The sequence below is a fragment of the Mandrillus leucophaeus genome, unplaced genomic scaffold (assembly GCF_000951045.1).
Source record: "Mandrillus leucophaeus isolate KB7577 unplaced genomic scaffold, Mleu.le_1.0 Scaffold336, whole genome shotgun sequence".
NCBI lineage: Eukaryota > Metazoa > Chordata > Mammalia > Primates > Cercopithecidae > Mandrillus > Mandrillus leucophaeus.
Genome location: NW_012103543.1, coordinates 1,145,173 through 1,158,064, shown reverse-complemented (window position 1 = coordinate 1,158,064; position 12,892 = coordinate 1,145,173). Strand labels below are relative to the sequence as shown.

Sequence of the window (12,892 nt, the reverse complement as noted above, 5' to 3'; positions counted from 1 at the left end):
AAAGTTAACTAATTTAAAAGTTTTAATTTAAGCTCCATGTAAGAGGAATAGGAGAAATTGTGAGTTATTAAACCAAGAGGATAATGAAGGTAAAAAAAATGTTCTTATTCTTTCCCCCACTTTCCCCTATGCTAACGATGCGATGCGCAGAATTGATGGTTAAAGAGGCTTAATTGCTGGCTACGCTGCCAACCTTATACTAATATTACCAGTTTAGGGGAGTTACACCTGGCACCACTGTATTTCTTGGTCAGGCAAGGTTTTCAGTCTAGATCTGGATCTTTACTTGGGGTTCAGTTGCTCTGGAGATACCCAAAGAAGGATCCTGTAAACTTAGACTTAACTGGCATTTCTATTCAATACTTGAAGCAGTGCCTCTCTGATCCCACCACTTCTCATCCAGGCTTATACTCTCCTATTCTTCTCATGTATTTTGTGAGATATGAACAGGACTGGCTACATGGTTGGTGAGGCCCAGTGTAAAATGAAAATGTAGGGCCCTTCATTCAAAAATTGTTAAGAACTTCAAGACAGCAACTGCAGAGCCAACCAGGCAGCTCTTACCAGTGCTGGGCCCTGTGCGACTGTGCAGGTCCCAGACCCAGGAAGCTGGGCCTGTGTATGTTATCGTGAGGCAGCGCCCCCGAGAGCCTCCCATCCCATGACAGCTAGTGTGGTCCAGTATTTTTTTTTTTCTTCATGCTTCCAGTAAAATTTCATTAGAAGAAAGGGCAGGGTGGGGTGGAGTCCAAAATTTCTAGCCTAATTTCCTCATTTAACAGATGTTACAACTAAGGTACAGTGAGGTTAGTGATTCATACAAAGTTGCACAAGTACTTTCTGGAAGAGCTGTATGTAGGATTTATGTATCCTGACTCTTCACCCACTGCTCTTTCTACTGCACCATAATGACTCAACATGAGAGAGAGAGAGAGAAGAAAAGAGAGAACCTCATCTTTTTAGTTTTTCATCATGCCTGACTTGATACCATTTGAACAGGCCCTACATACTGAAACGATCACAATGACATTATAAGCAATTCTAAATAGCCACATTATTACACCATACAATTAATATGGCGGAAAGTCAGTTAAAATGCCCACTTCAGTGTGTGTCTGTGTGTGTGTTTGTATGCATGTGTATAAAATTTTTACTTTTTTTCTCTCTCTCTTTTTTTTAATGTCCCCACTCCTCTGAATCCTGAACACTTGTTTTATTCTTACATCCTTTTTTTTTTTTTTTTTTTTTTACTGGGTAATCCAGAGCTCGGTCTAGTGGAGCAAAAAGAACACATAAAAGTTCTTCAGGGCCCGGGCGTGGTGGCTCACGCCTGTAATCCTAGCACTTTGGGAGGCCGAGGCGGGTGGATCAGGAGCTCAGGAGATCAGGAGATCGAGACCATCCTGGCTAACACGGTGAAACCCCGTCTCCACTAAAAATACAAAAAAATTAGCCAGGCGTGGTGGCGGGCACCTCTAGTCCCAGCTACTCGGGAGGCTGAGGCAGGAGAATGGGGTGAACCCGGGAGGCCGAGCTTGCAGTGAGCCGAAATCGCGCCACTGCACTCCAGCCTGGGCAACAAAGCGAGACTCCGTCTCAAAAAAAAAAAAAGTTCTTCAAATTCTCTGTTCAAGATGCTTATTTAAAATTTCCATTTCATATTTAAGGATTGTATTTCCTAATTTGACTGTTTCTAATTTGTAATCAAGTTTCTAAAGGCACTCAATAAAGAATAACTTTCCATAGCACCTTGCAAAGGTGAATTTTTATTAGGTATTATTTTAACATCTGTTAAAATAGCAAGTATTAGTTATTAGTTAGCAGATATTAGATATTTTGTAGTTATGGTAAACAACAAATGCCTCAAACTTAACTTTGGAATAGAAACCAAAAAAGAACTTTATTCTCGGTTCATTTTGCTTTCCCGTTTCACATATTACTTGTTATTCTCCCCCCATGCTTAATGATACCCTCCTACATGTGTTCCACTTCTTCAGACTAAATGAAACTGTGTCATCCCCTGATAATAACCCATCCCTTACAGACCTTTCCCAAAGGGCCATTCCTGCTTTCATTTGTTGTGACTCACAGAACAAAGAAGAAGGGTCAACCAACTCCTTAATTCACGCTACTGCTTCCAATCAATGTTCCTGTTTCGTCAACTCACTCATCATTTTTTAGTTTATTTATTCATTAATTCAACAAATACCCTGGTTATGAACCATTAACACTGTATAAACGCTGTATAAATCCTCTGAGAGGGATTATGGATAAGAGCAAACCTAACCTCTAACCCTCAAATAGCTTCCACTCTGTAGCTGTAATGTTTTGAAGTCGGAAATCACACATTTTCACTATCATGTTTTAGGACATTGCCTGTATAGTGCAAACAAAATGACGCCTGTCCCATAATTACATTTCCCCCAGGATGCCATTGCATTCTGAGAAACTTCATCACTTAATAGGTAGCCCATGCACGACCTGGCTTCATAGTGCTTAGGCTTTCTCTAGTCCAGCTACATGGATGGCCACACTTGCTCCTGGGACAAGAACCAGAACCAGAACCAGAACCGTGAAATTTCACTCTCTGATTTCTACTTTCTCCCCTTCCCTATCATTCAGTTCTTCATTCCCGTGAAACATGTACTTCAATATGACAATCAGGCCCTGAAAAGTTCCCTAGTCCGTTTTACCCCTTCTGATTTTATTTACCTCAGTTCACCTTGGAACTTGAAACCCTCACTTCCATCTCTGCCCCCTTCATTTGTGTCATTCTTACCCTGCTGAACTGAGATCCAGTACAATTTCTGAAGCATCAAACATATCTTTAAAAAAATCTTAAATAATAGTATAGTCTTGTTGCAGACTATGTTTTCAAAATGGGATATTTCTTCCTAATAATTGAATCTCCATGCATTGTTCACAACAATTACTCTACATGTCCACTTCTCAAGATTCCAACCCTATTCCTATTCCCTTACTGCTAACTGATGGGCTCTTTTTCCTACTGACTTCAAAGAGTGAATCCATACAGTGTGTATTCCTTGGATCACTTTAAGTTGACTACATTCTCTCCTATCATCATTCTGTCTTCTTCTGATCTTACTGCTAAAAAATAAACATTATTGTGGCTATCATCTAAAGTTATTTTAACTCGTTTGATAACCCACTCCATCTTTCACCCAATCTCCTTTTACATTTCAGCCTTTTTCTCTCGTGCAGGGAGGCATGCCCAGCAAGTCTTTGTCCTGAAGAAACTCTTCCCTGAAATTTGCAATTTCTTTAAGGCACCTCTCTTGTCCTGTCTCCAATATTTGACCCTACACTGTTAGAAACCCTCTACAATACCGAACACTTTGCATTTGAACTTATATAGCTTTGCTGTATTTCACACAAAACATCTTAATCCAGATGATATTATAATCAATAATAATGGCTAGAAATGATAGAGCATTTATTATGTGCTAACATTGTACTAAATATTTTACACACATTTCCTATTCATCTACCACTGTTTTATTCACCCAGTTGAATGCAGGTCCTTACTGAGAGTGACTATTCTTTTCTCATTGTATCTTTCATGATGACTAATAAAATTCCTTGCACTTAGTAGGGTCTCAATAAGTGACCACTGAGTTGAATAACTAATGAGGCTATAATTACTTATTTGTAAATTTTCTCTTCTTGTCATTATGATGTTTGTTTATCGACACCATAAAATTTTATGTTCTTTAGTGGCAGGAACTCACCCTTCTATTTCCTTAAAGTTTCTCAAGCCTCAGTTCAAATTCTACAAACCACAAACACTCTGAATGTATGTATTTTAGTGGTTGTTAACAATGGGCAAATGTTTTGTTTTTTGTTTATTGGTTGTTATCCAGGGTAAGAAGAAAAAAAAATACGATTTTTCTTCACTTCCGTGAGAATAGCTTTTTAGATTCCCCACATGAGTAAGGTCAAGTGGTATTTGTGTTTCTGTGCCTGGCTTATTTCACTTAGCATAATGTCCTCCAGGTTTATCCACGTTGCTGCAAATGACATGATTTCATTCTGTTTATGGCTGAATAGTATTCCATTGGGTATATATACCACTCGTTATCCATTCATCTGTTGATGGACATTTAGGCTGATTCCAGAGGATGAGGAGGGTAGGGGGAAGGGTGAACAGTGAGAGCTTTGTCAATGGGTACAAAACTACAGTTAGATAGGAGAAATAGTTATGTTGGTCTATTATATGACTGGAGCTCACAAAAATGTAGTGCATATTTCAAAATAGCTAGAAGAGTGGTTCTCGAATGTCCTTATCACAAAGAAATGATAAATGTTTAAGGAGATGGATATGCTAATCACCTTGATTTGATCATTAAACAATGTATATGTGTATCAAAACATCATGTTGCACCCCACAAATATTAATACGTAGAATTGTTATGTGTCAAAAATAAATTTTTAAAAAGAATACGATCCCTGATGTAAGTCAGTTGTCAAAGAAAGGAAGTCTGACAACTTTCATCATTATTATACAGAATCATTATAAATACTACTAAATCCTCCTCTTACACAGTTAAAGAAGGGATGCTAAATAAAAATGAAATCAGATATAAAGCGAAACTGGTTCTTAACCTTCATATTTTAACCTCAAATGCCAGAGTACTGAAAATAATGTGTCCTACAACTTGTCTGTGTAGTTTTCCAGAATGTCAAAAGAACTTAAATGTCATAGGCTCTCAAAATTGGTTAGCCCTTTCATTACAAATTTGTTAAATATTGTATTTTTGTTTCCTAGAGAAGAAGTTAAGGAGGAACCAGTGTGAATGGAGAATACAGTTTACAATGTATTCATATCTTAATGAATAAAAATAGTTTGAAGTTGGCCAGGAGTTGTGGCTCACGCCTGTAATCCCAGCACTTTGGGAGGCTGAGGCGGGCGGATCACCTGAGGTCAGGAGTTCAAGATCAGCCTGGCCAAAATGACGAAACCTCGTCTCTACTGAAAGTACAAAAATTAGCTGGGAGTGGTGGCGTGTGCCTGTAAGCCCAGGTACTCAGGAGGCTTAGGCAGGAAAATTGCTTGAACCCAGGAGACAGAGGCTGCAGTGAGCCGAGATCGCGCCATTGCACTCCAGCCTGGGCAACAAGAGCGAGACTCCATCTCAAAACAAAACAAACCTGACAAAACAGGGTGAGCATCTAGTCTATGTTAGTTGTTGTACTGGGTGCTTTAAAAATGGCATGCCATGAGAATGACACAATGGACTTTGGGGAAATGGTGGGAGGGTGATGAGGGATAAAAAAAAACTACATGTCAGCACGGTGTACACTGCTTGGGTGATGGGTGCACCGAAATCTCAGAAGTCAATACTTAAAGAGCTTATTCATGTAACCAAACATCACCTGTTCCCCAAAACCTATTGAAATAAAAAAAGAAACAGAAAGAAAATAAAAATACAGTTAAAACATAAATAAATGTGACATACTATTTAATCCCCACAGCGAGGCCTTATACATAAGGAATCATGATTTCCACTTTACCGATGTAGAAATGAAGGCTTATCAATTATATACTGAAGTTAATGTAACTAGTAATTGGTAGAGATAAAATTCAAGTGTAGGTTATTGGTGTCTAGAATCTGGAGTCTTCCAAAACAATTGCCTCTCATATGTAAAATAATTTTTGTATTATTCTTAGGATACTGGAGATGAGTTTAATGACTATATCAGAATGCATACAGGTAGTTCTTAAACATGAATTTTATTGTGTTGTGTAAGATTAAGAACTGATGCCTAAATTGGCCTTGCCCAGTTTCTGGATGTAAGGTACTTTTTCCCGCCTCTTAGCAAAGGAAGCACAGATGCAGGTGGTTATTAATAGCCCTTTATAACTAGAGGTACTAGGTTGTCTGAGTAAATGTAACTCTCACACATTAAAAGAGGAAAACATCAGGGCCCTGTTTGGATCTTGATACGCATGTGGAACTGCAATAATGTTAATGATCACCACGCACCTAAGACAGCTCCTTGTTACTATGAGCACTTAGGCAAACTCATGTTTATAATGCTTCCAGGTTTTTCCATTTCTCTACTCTTCTTAGAAAATAGTTTTTTCACACACTCTTAAAAATTTTACCTAATAATTTCATTTTGAATTTAAATCCTATTAATATCTGAAAGTTGTAAGGTTCTTTGTTAAAAGGTATTCTTTATCTTACATGTGAAAGCATTACAATTTTCTTTCTTTTTTTAAAAAAACATTAAAACCGGTGAACTTACGCAATGCGGAAAGTTATTAATATAAATCCAGGTTTGCGCTGTTTTATGTGTTACAGATCAATTTTGCCATTCAGTTAATCTAACTTTGTTGTAAAAAAAAATATATATAGTGATACTCTAGGCTATTCTTCTTTGCCTTTAACAAGGCAAAATCCTTCAGGGACTTAGATCCTGGTTTCACTCTCTAAAGATACTGACTTAGTCGCCTCCACAGAGAATATTTTCCCTACTGTGGCTTCCTTTATCAGAATCCATTTCTTCTCCACCAAATATTCATTCATTGACTCATTCATTCATTTCACCAGTCGTAGTATCTACCATGTATGCTCCCTGCTATAACTGGGCTTATTGAGGCAAAATGGAATAGCCCTTTCCTTAGGGCAAACATTTTTTTAGTCACTTACTAATATCAACATATACATTCTTATTATTACTATTTTTGAGATAGGGTCTTGCTCTGTCACCCAGGCTGCAGTGCAGTGGATTATGGCTCACTGCAGCCTCCAACTCCTAGACTGAAGCCATCCTCCCACCTCAACCTCCTGAGTAGCTGAGATTATGGGCCAGACCACCACACCTGGCTTCATTATTTATTTGATTACCTCAGTAATTATTTATTTAATTACTGGCTACAGAACAAGGTCAGCCAATGAGGTAGATACCAGGATGATCCACCCTCATTTTCAAGCTGAAGAAACCTCTTGTCTTCATGAAATTGACTCCACGAAATAAGGGCAAACAATATAAAGAGGAACAATTAAACATGCTGAAGTTAGCGGTGTACACCTTAGGGTTGTGGGATTTCAGAAAAGGAACAGATTGCTGTCATTTGGGGTGTTCAAGGCTGACCACATCAAGTCCAACGTGACCTGGACTTGAAGAACAGAAGGATGGGGAGAATTTGAATGACTGGAAGACAGGAGCTGGGGGATTAGGGTCTGAAGGGATAGCATGGGCAGAGATTCAGAGGTTGGTATAAATGTGGTTCTTTTTTGTTATCACCCAGGGATTTGGTCTGACAAGAATGGAGCGCCGTTGGTATACAATGGATGGCACTTATTATCGGACTGAAGAATGTCCTGTAGGTGCTCAGGGGCAATTCAGGATTCTAAGAAGGGAATTTGGACATTGAGGAAACTGTTAAAGAAAAGATGTGGGCTGACTAAATAGAGGAGGACATGAGGGTCAGAGAACAGTCAAATGTAACTAAGGCTTTCAAGTTCGGATGAGTGGAATAAAGGAGAGATGAAAATGTCTGGTTGGTTACTTTAGGCCAGGGGTCAAAAATATGTCAACCTAAAAATACAAAAGGGAAGTCCAAGTGCTGTTTGTCTCCCATTCACTGGCTCATTTCTTCAAAGACACTTTGTGATGGAGACCATTCCCGGATTCATGGCGATAAAGCAGCCCAAACCCCACAGGTTCATTGGAGGAAGACATTCTAGTGTGGGATGGCTAGAGAAGACGTTCAGCCAATAGCAGGATCTTGATGAGTAGGACTTGGGAGCAGAGGAAGATGGTCTTTTAGATGTAATTTCAACAAGAAAAGATGTATTATTTCTAAAACCATATGTATTTAGCATCCAAAGAGATGCCAGGGAGAAGAAGTGGTAAGCTTGTAGCTAGGAAGACTGATATGTACTTATTCTCTAAAAGGGCAGAGTTGTAAGCTGAAGATCACTAGTACATTTCTAATTAACTAAGTCCAGTGTATTTATTCAGCTTTCTTTCAAGGGTAGTTATTTGAAGCTTTTAACTTAGTTCTCACCTTTACGAAATTCTCTTTCTTTGCTTCTGAATGTTTAATTTTTCTCTCTTGTGTCATAATCTTTTTTTTTTTTTCAAAAGAAAATCTTCGTTGACTTTCCTCCCTAGCCACCAGGAGCCCTGGCCTCAGCTTTCAACAAATACACTCAGTCATAAATCTCATAGTTCTATATGATCTTGAACATGATCTGAGTATATTTGCATAACTCTCAAATCTCTATCTCCAGCCCTGACTTCTTGGATTTCAATTCCTCATTTCCAAAGGACATTCCCATATTCCCATATCTATATATCTTTTATATGAAAATACTTATGTCTAAAGGCTGGTTCAAGATCTTCTCAAAATTAGATCCTTCTTCTGTAAATCTAGAAATAGCAAGTACTGCTATATTCTAAACATGCAGATCTGGAATTCTGAAGCCATTTTGCCTCCGTCATTCAGATAATCAATTGCTTATTAAGAAGTCAGGTTGCTAATTTCATCACTGTCTCCACCTCAGGACACGATTTTTATCACTTCACACCTGGATAACTACAATGACTTCCAGTTGTTCTCTCAGAGTCTAGTTTTCACCCACAGAAATCATGGTAGCATAACATGACCCAGACTTTTCTGTCTGGTGCTTTATATTCTCCACCATCTGGCTTTAACTTAAATGTCCAGCTTTATTTCCCAGAAATTGCCTCCTAGGACTCTCTGATTCAGCCAAAACCCTTTACTCACTATCCTCTGAATAGATGTCACACTTTCCCTTCTTGGCTCACAGACTCCTCTTCAACTAGAAAGCCCTTCCTCACTCCTCCATGACTATTGAAAATGTATTCAGTTCGAATTCTACCTCCTTCACAAAACCTGATGTGAATGCCCATTCCATAGACTCTCTCTCATTTCTGTAATTCAAATAATTATGGGCCAGGCGCAGTGGCACATGCCTGTAATCTCAGCATTTTGGGAGGCTAAGGTGGGAGGATCACATGAGGTCATGAGTTCGAGACCAGCCTGGCCAACACGGTGACGCCCCGTCTCTACTATAAATACAAAAATTAGCCGAGCATGGTGGTGTGTGCCTGAAATCCCAGCTACTAGGGAGGCTGAGGCAGGAGAACCGCTTTAACCTGGGAGAGGTTGTAGTGAGCCAAGATTGCACCACTGCACTCAGGCCTGGGTGACAAAATTTGAGACTCTGTCTCAAACAAAACAAAACAAATCAAAACAAAACACCAAAAAACTAAATAATTATGGCTCCTACCATTTGTTGCAGGTTTATCACATATTTTCACTTATTCATCATCATCATTTTATCAGGTGTATTAGTCTCATCTTCCAAATTAAATGATAACCATGTTTTAGTCTTTCTGACCCATCTTCTACCTCATATGCACACAACAGTGACTGTATAGAATACACTCAATGAATACTTATTGATTTATTTATTGACTGAATACATATGAACTACAAGGTACAGCAGGTATTATGAGAAAAAGGGGGTTTTAAAGCCTGGTGAAAAGACATTCAAGATTGACTTCTAAACCTTCTGAATAGAAGCAATTTTTATTAACTTCACTTTAAACTCTAGGTGTGTACAACAACTAGTAAATTGTTACTTTGTGGGTAAATTTTCTTTTGTGACACTTTAAGTGCTTATAAGGGTAATAAAAATCAGTTTTTATTTATGCTGGAGGCCAAAATTTAACATTTATCTTTAAAAGGAACTCAAAGCCATTTTTGATCCCATGAGTTATAGAATGTATTATAGAAAGTGTCTAATTCATGATATCGCTTTATTACTATATTTTAATATGAAGTCATTTTATCTTGTTTCTATTTTTTACATGGTGATAATACCCATGCAACATAAAATATTAAAACTAGAAGTAGTCTTATCAAGAAACTAGTTTAATCTACTCGTTTTTTTTGCAGTTGTGGGAACTGAGTTCCAAAGAGGAAAACTGGCTTGCCCAAGGTTACAATCTTGTCATTGTCAGGGCTGGGTGTAAAAATTAGGTTTATTGGGGCTTGATTCTACACTTTTTCTGGAATCATATATTGTACAGTTTTATTTTTATGCCTTAATTTGACATTATTCGAATGAATAGAATGACAATAGGTTTTTATTATTTCTCTTATTTTATACCCAGGAAAGTGAATTCATGCTTTCAAGTCATTAATAAGCACATTTTAAACAGAAACACAACATGAGCAGTTTATTATGGTATGTATCAACATAAGGGTGATATAAAGATCATCTTCGTTTTTTACATTTCATAAAACTTCAAGCTTTTTTTTTCATGGATGAGTTGAGTAGAAGTAGTTATGTGTTTTTTTGTTTTGTTTTATTTTGGAAGATAATTTTATAGTGGACACTATGCTAATATCTGTGATGGTAGTGTAGAGGACTGTTGGAAACACCGCCGTCCCAACCCCCCCACAAAAAAAATAGTCTCATCTAGGAAAAGAGAGATAAACATGTAAATTTGTGTTGGTGATGTAAGAATGGGAGAGAAGATGCCATTCAGTGTTTGGGAAAAAACATGGAATATCACAGTTGTCCTGAAACTCCATTCTATTACAGTAGCAGAGTGAAACAAAACGCCACTCACTATCTTCCCACTGTAACTTTTTAGCTTCATTAAAAATAAGTAAACTTGTCAATTCTTTTCTAAAACTGCCTGGAAAAAATTATTCAGAAGGGTTCAAGGATGCAGAGAATTACAAGTAAAGAAAGGATTTAAAGGAACTCAGATGATTAATTATTGAGAGAAATGTTCATGGAAATTTGTCTTTCTGAAAAAAACATTTTACAGTCTAAATTATACCATATTGTTTGAATTCTCAATGACTGATATCAAGCTGTGGCTAGCAGAGGCATATCATATCCTAATTTTAAAATAATTTTTTGCAGTCTTTTAAAATAAAAGTTACTACTCGAGATTCACCCAACTCATGCACTGAAAGGATCCATTCATAGAGTTCAGTATTCTTGAACATCACAGGTAAATTAGGGGTGTGAGAATGAAAGATACACTTGCTTAGTAAAATACCAAAATGTAGAAAATTTTGATTTGAAACAAAACCAGAGACCTGTAAAGTCTGACTTACTTGTTAAGTCATGGAGATACAAATGGAGGGGTCAGTGTTTCTTTCCCTGCCTCACTAAACCCACATGACACAGGACAAATGTGATCTGAGCGTGGCCAACATAACTCACCTGTACCATTGTTAATTGTGGTCTGGATCGTGGCTTCTGGCCCCATAGTGTCATAGTCTTCCTTCATTTCTTCTGTGGGGGAAAATTATCTTTAGCATTTGAGAATTGTAGAAAGGCTTACTATACTAAGCATGCCAAGCACAGGAACAAGGAAGATTCTTTTAAAGGAAGCAGAGAAAAGGCTTGTTGTAAACCTCTAAACAATAGCTTTGTTCACGCAATTGAATGAATCCAATAGTGCTAGCTGCACAAGAACTTATTTACTTTAAGCATTACTGCAAGCTGTGAAAAACAGAAGTGCTTATTTGGAGCAAACGAAGGGCTTTTCTTCTGGTGGCAGTTCTAGTGACAAACGGGGGAAAGATATTATTTTTTCAATAAGAGTCAAAAGCAACTAAGTATTTGTACTCATGAAGAGGCATGCTGGCTGCTATGCCTCTGGAAACTCTGGATGCTTAGTGGCAAGTCAGAATTTCACATTTTGTTTTCATGCTTTTCTTTCCCCTTTAGGGGGCTATAATGGTGCTAATCTATGCAAGCATACTTTTTGAAAACCTAATTCTACATATCAAAACTGGGAATGCCCAGTTTGTACAACAAATATCCCAGAGGTGACAACAATACCTGTTTCACTGCTTGATATAAACTTCTAGAACATACCTGCCTTATTCCTATCCCCACCACTCCATAAATGTCTTCTCCTCATCACCATTTATGCCCCAGTAGGTAATCATAATCATTTTCTGGGGAAACATATATAACAACAGCTCAGTGTTCTGATGAATATATATATAATGTTGAAGTTAAAAATTCGTAAACAATGAAAGGTCACTATCAAAAATTGCAGTATTTTAAAATAAGGGAGAATTTGAAAAATAGGGGCACTCTCAAATTTTCTGCTTACCAGATTGTAGAGGACGTAGGAGGACAGAGCAGGATAGCTGACAGTTAAAAATCTCTTACGTAAGTAAATTAAACATGAAGTTTAAAAAATTGTATTTTTACTATGACAATACTAATGAGACCAAATATGCTCCAGGATGAATATCTCTCTGTGATAATCATTTTACTTAAAACAAGGGAAATTTTGTAAATAGGACTCTGCGAATTCCCAAATCTGTCCTGGTCATTCTTTGCTTATCATATTCTAATCTACTTTCATGAAAGAACAGGTTCTAGAAAATGTTACAGAAAAAATAAAATAAAATATATTTTACAAGCAGTGCAGCAAATCTGTTTATGGCATCAGAACTAAAAAATCATGATCCTCTTAAGGTAAAATACACAGATATACCTAGATGCTAATTTAATGCCACTCCTCATAATAATCAGAAAATTTGAATGATATTTGTTTAAGCTGTACAACCCCTTTAGATTCATTCCTGAGCAAGGAATTCTCCTTTATTTAAAAAATATTTTCAGAGAGACATTTTGCATTAAACATTTAGAAGTTTAATATATAGCAATATTATGTTGTCAATTGTAATCATTGATCATTTGAAAGTCTCCCTCATCTGATATTTTTATCAGTCTCTGCAAGGAATTACATTAAGGTATTTCTGAGAAGTTCAGTACTAGATATAAATATAGCTTTTGTGTCTTTCTTCCTTGCTCATCTCATGTGATTTCGGGTAGCCAAGAGTCAC

The 12,892-nt window shown here is 37.3% G+C and overlaps 1 protein-coding gene across 1 annotated transcript in view; it reads right to left on the bottom strand.

Moving 5' to 3' along the window:
• The window catches only part of ZEB2 (zinc finger E-box binding homeobox 2), a 128,150-nt gene that overhangs the window by 25,239 nt on the left and 90,019 nt on the right, over nt 1–12,892 (bottom strand). The window contains exon 3 of the mRNA XM_011988702.1: nt 11,247–11,318. Coding sequence (XP_011844092.1) covers nt 11,247–11,318 — 72 coding nt within the window. The remainder of the gene's footprint in view (nt 1–11,246; nt 11,319–12,892) is intronic.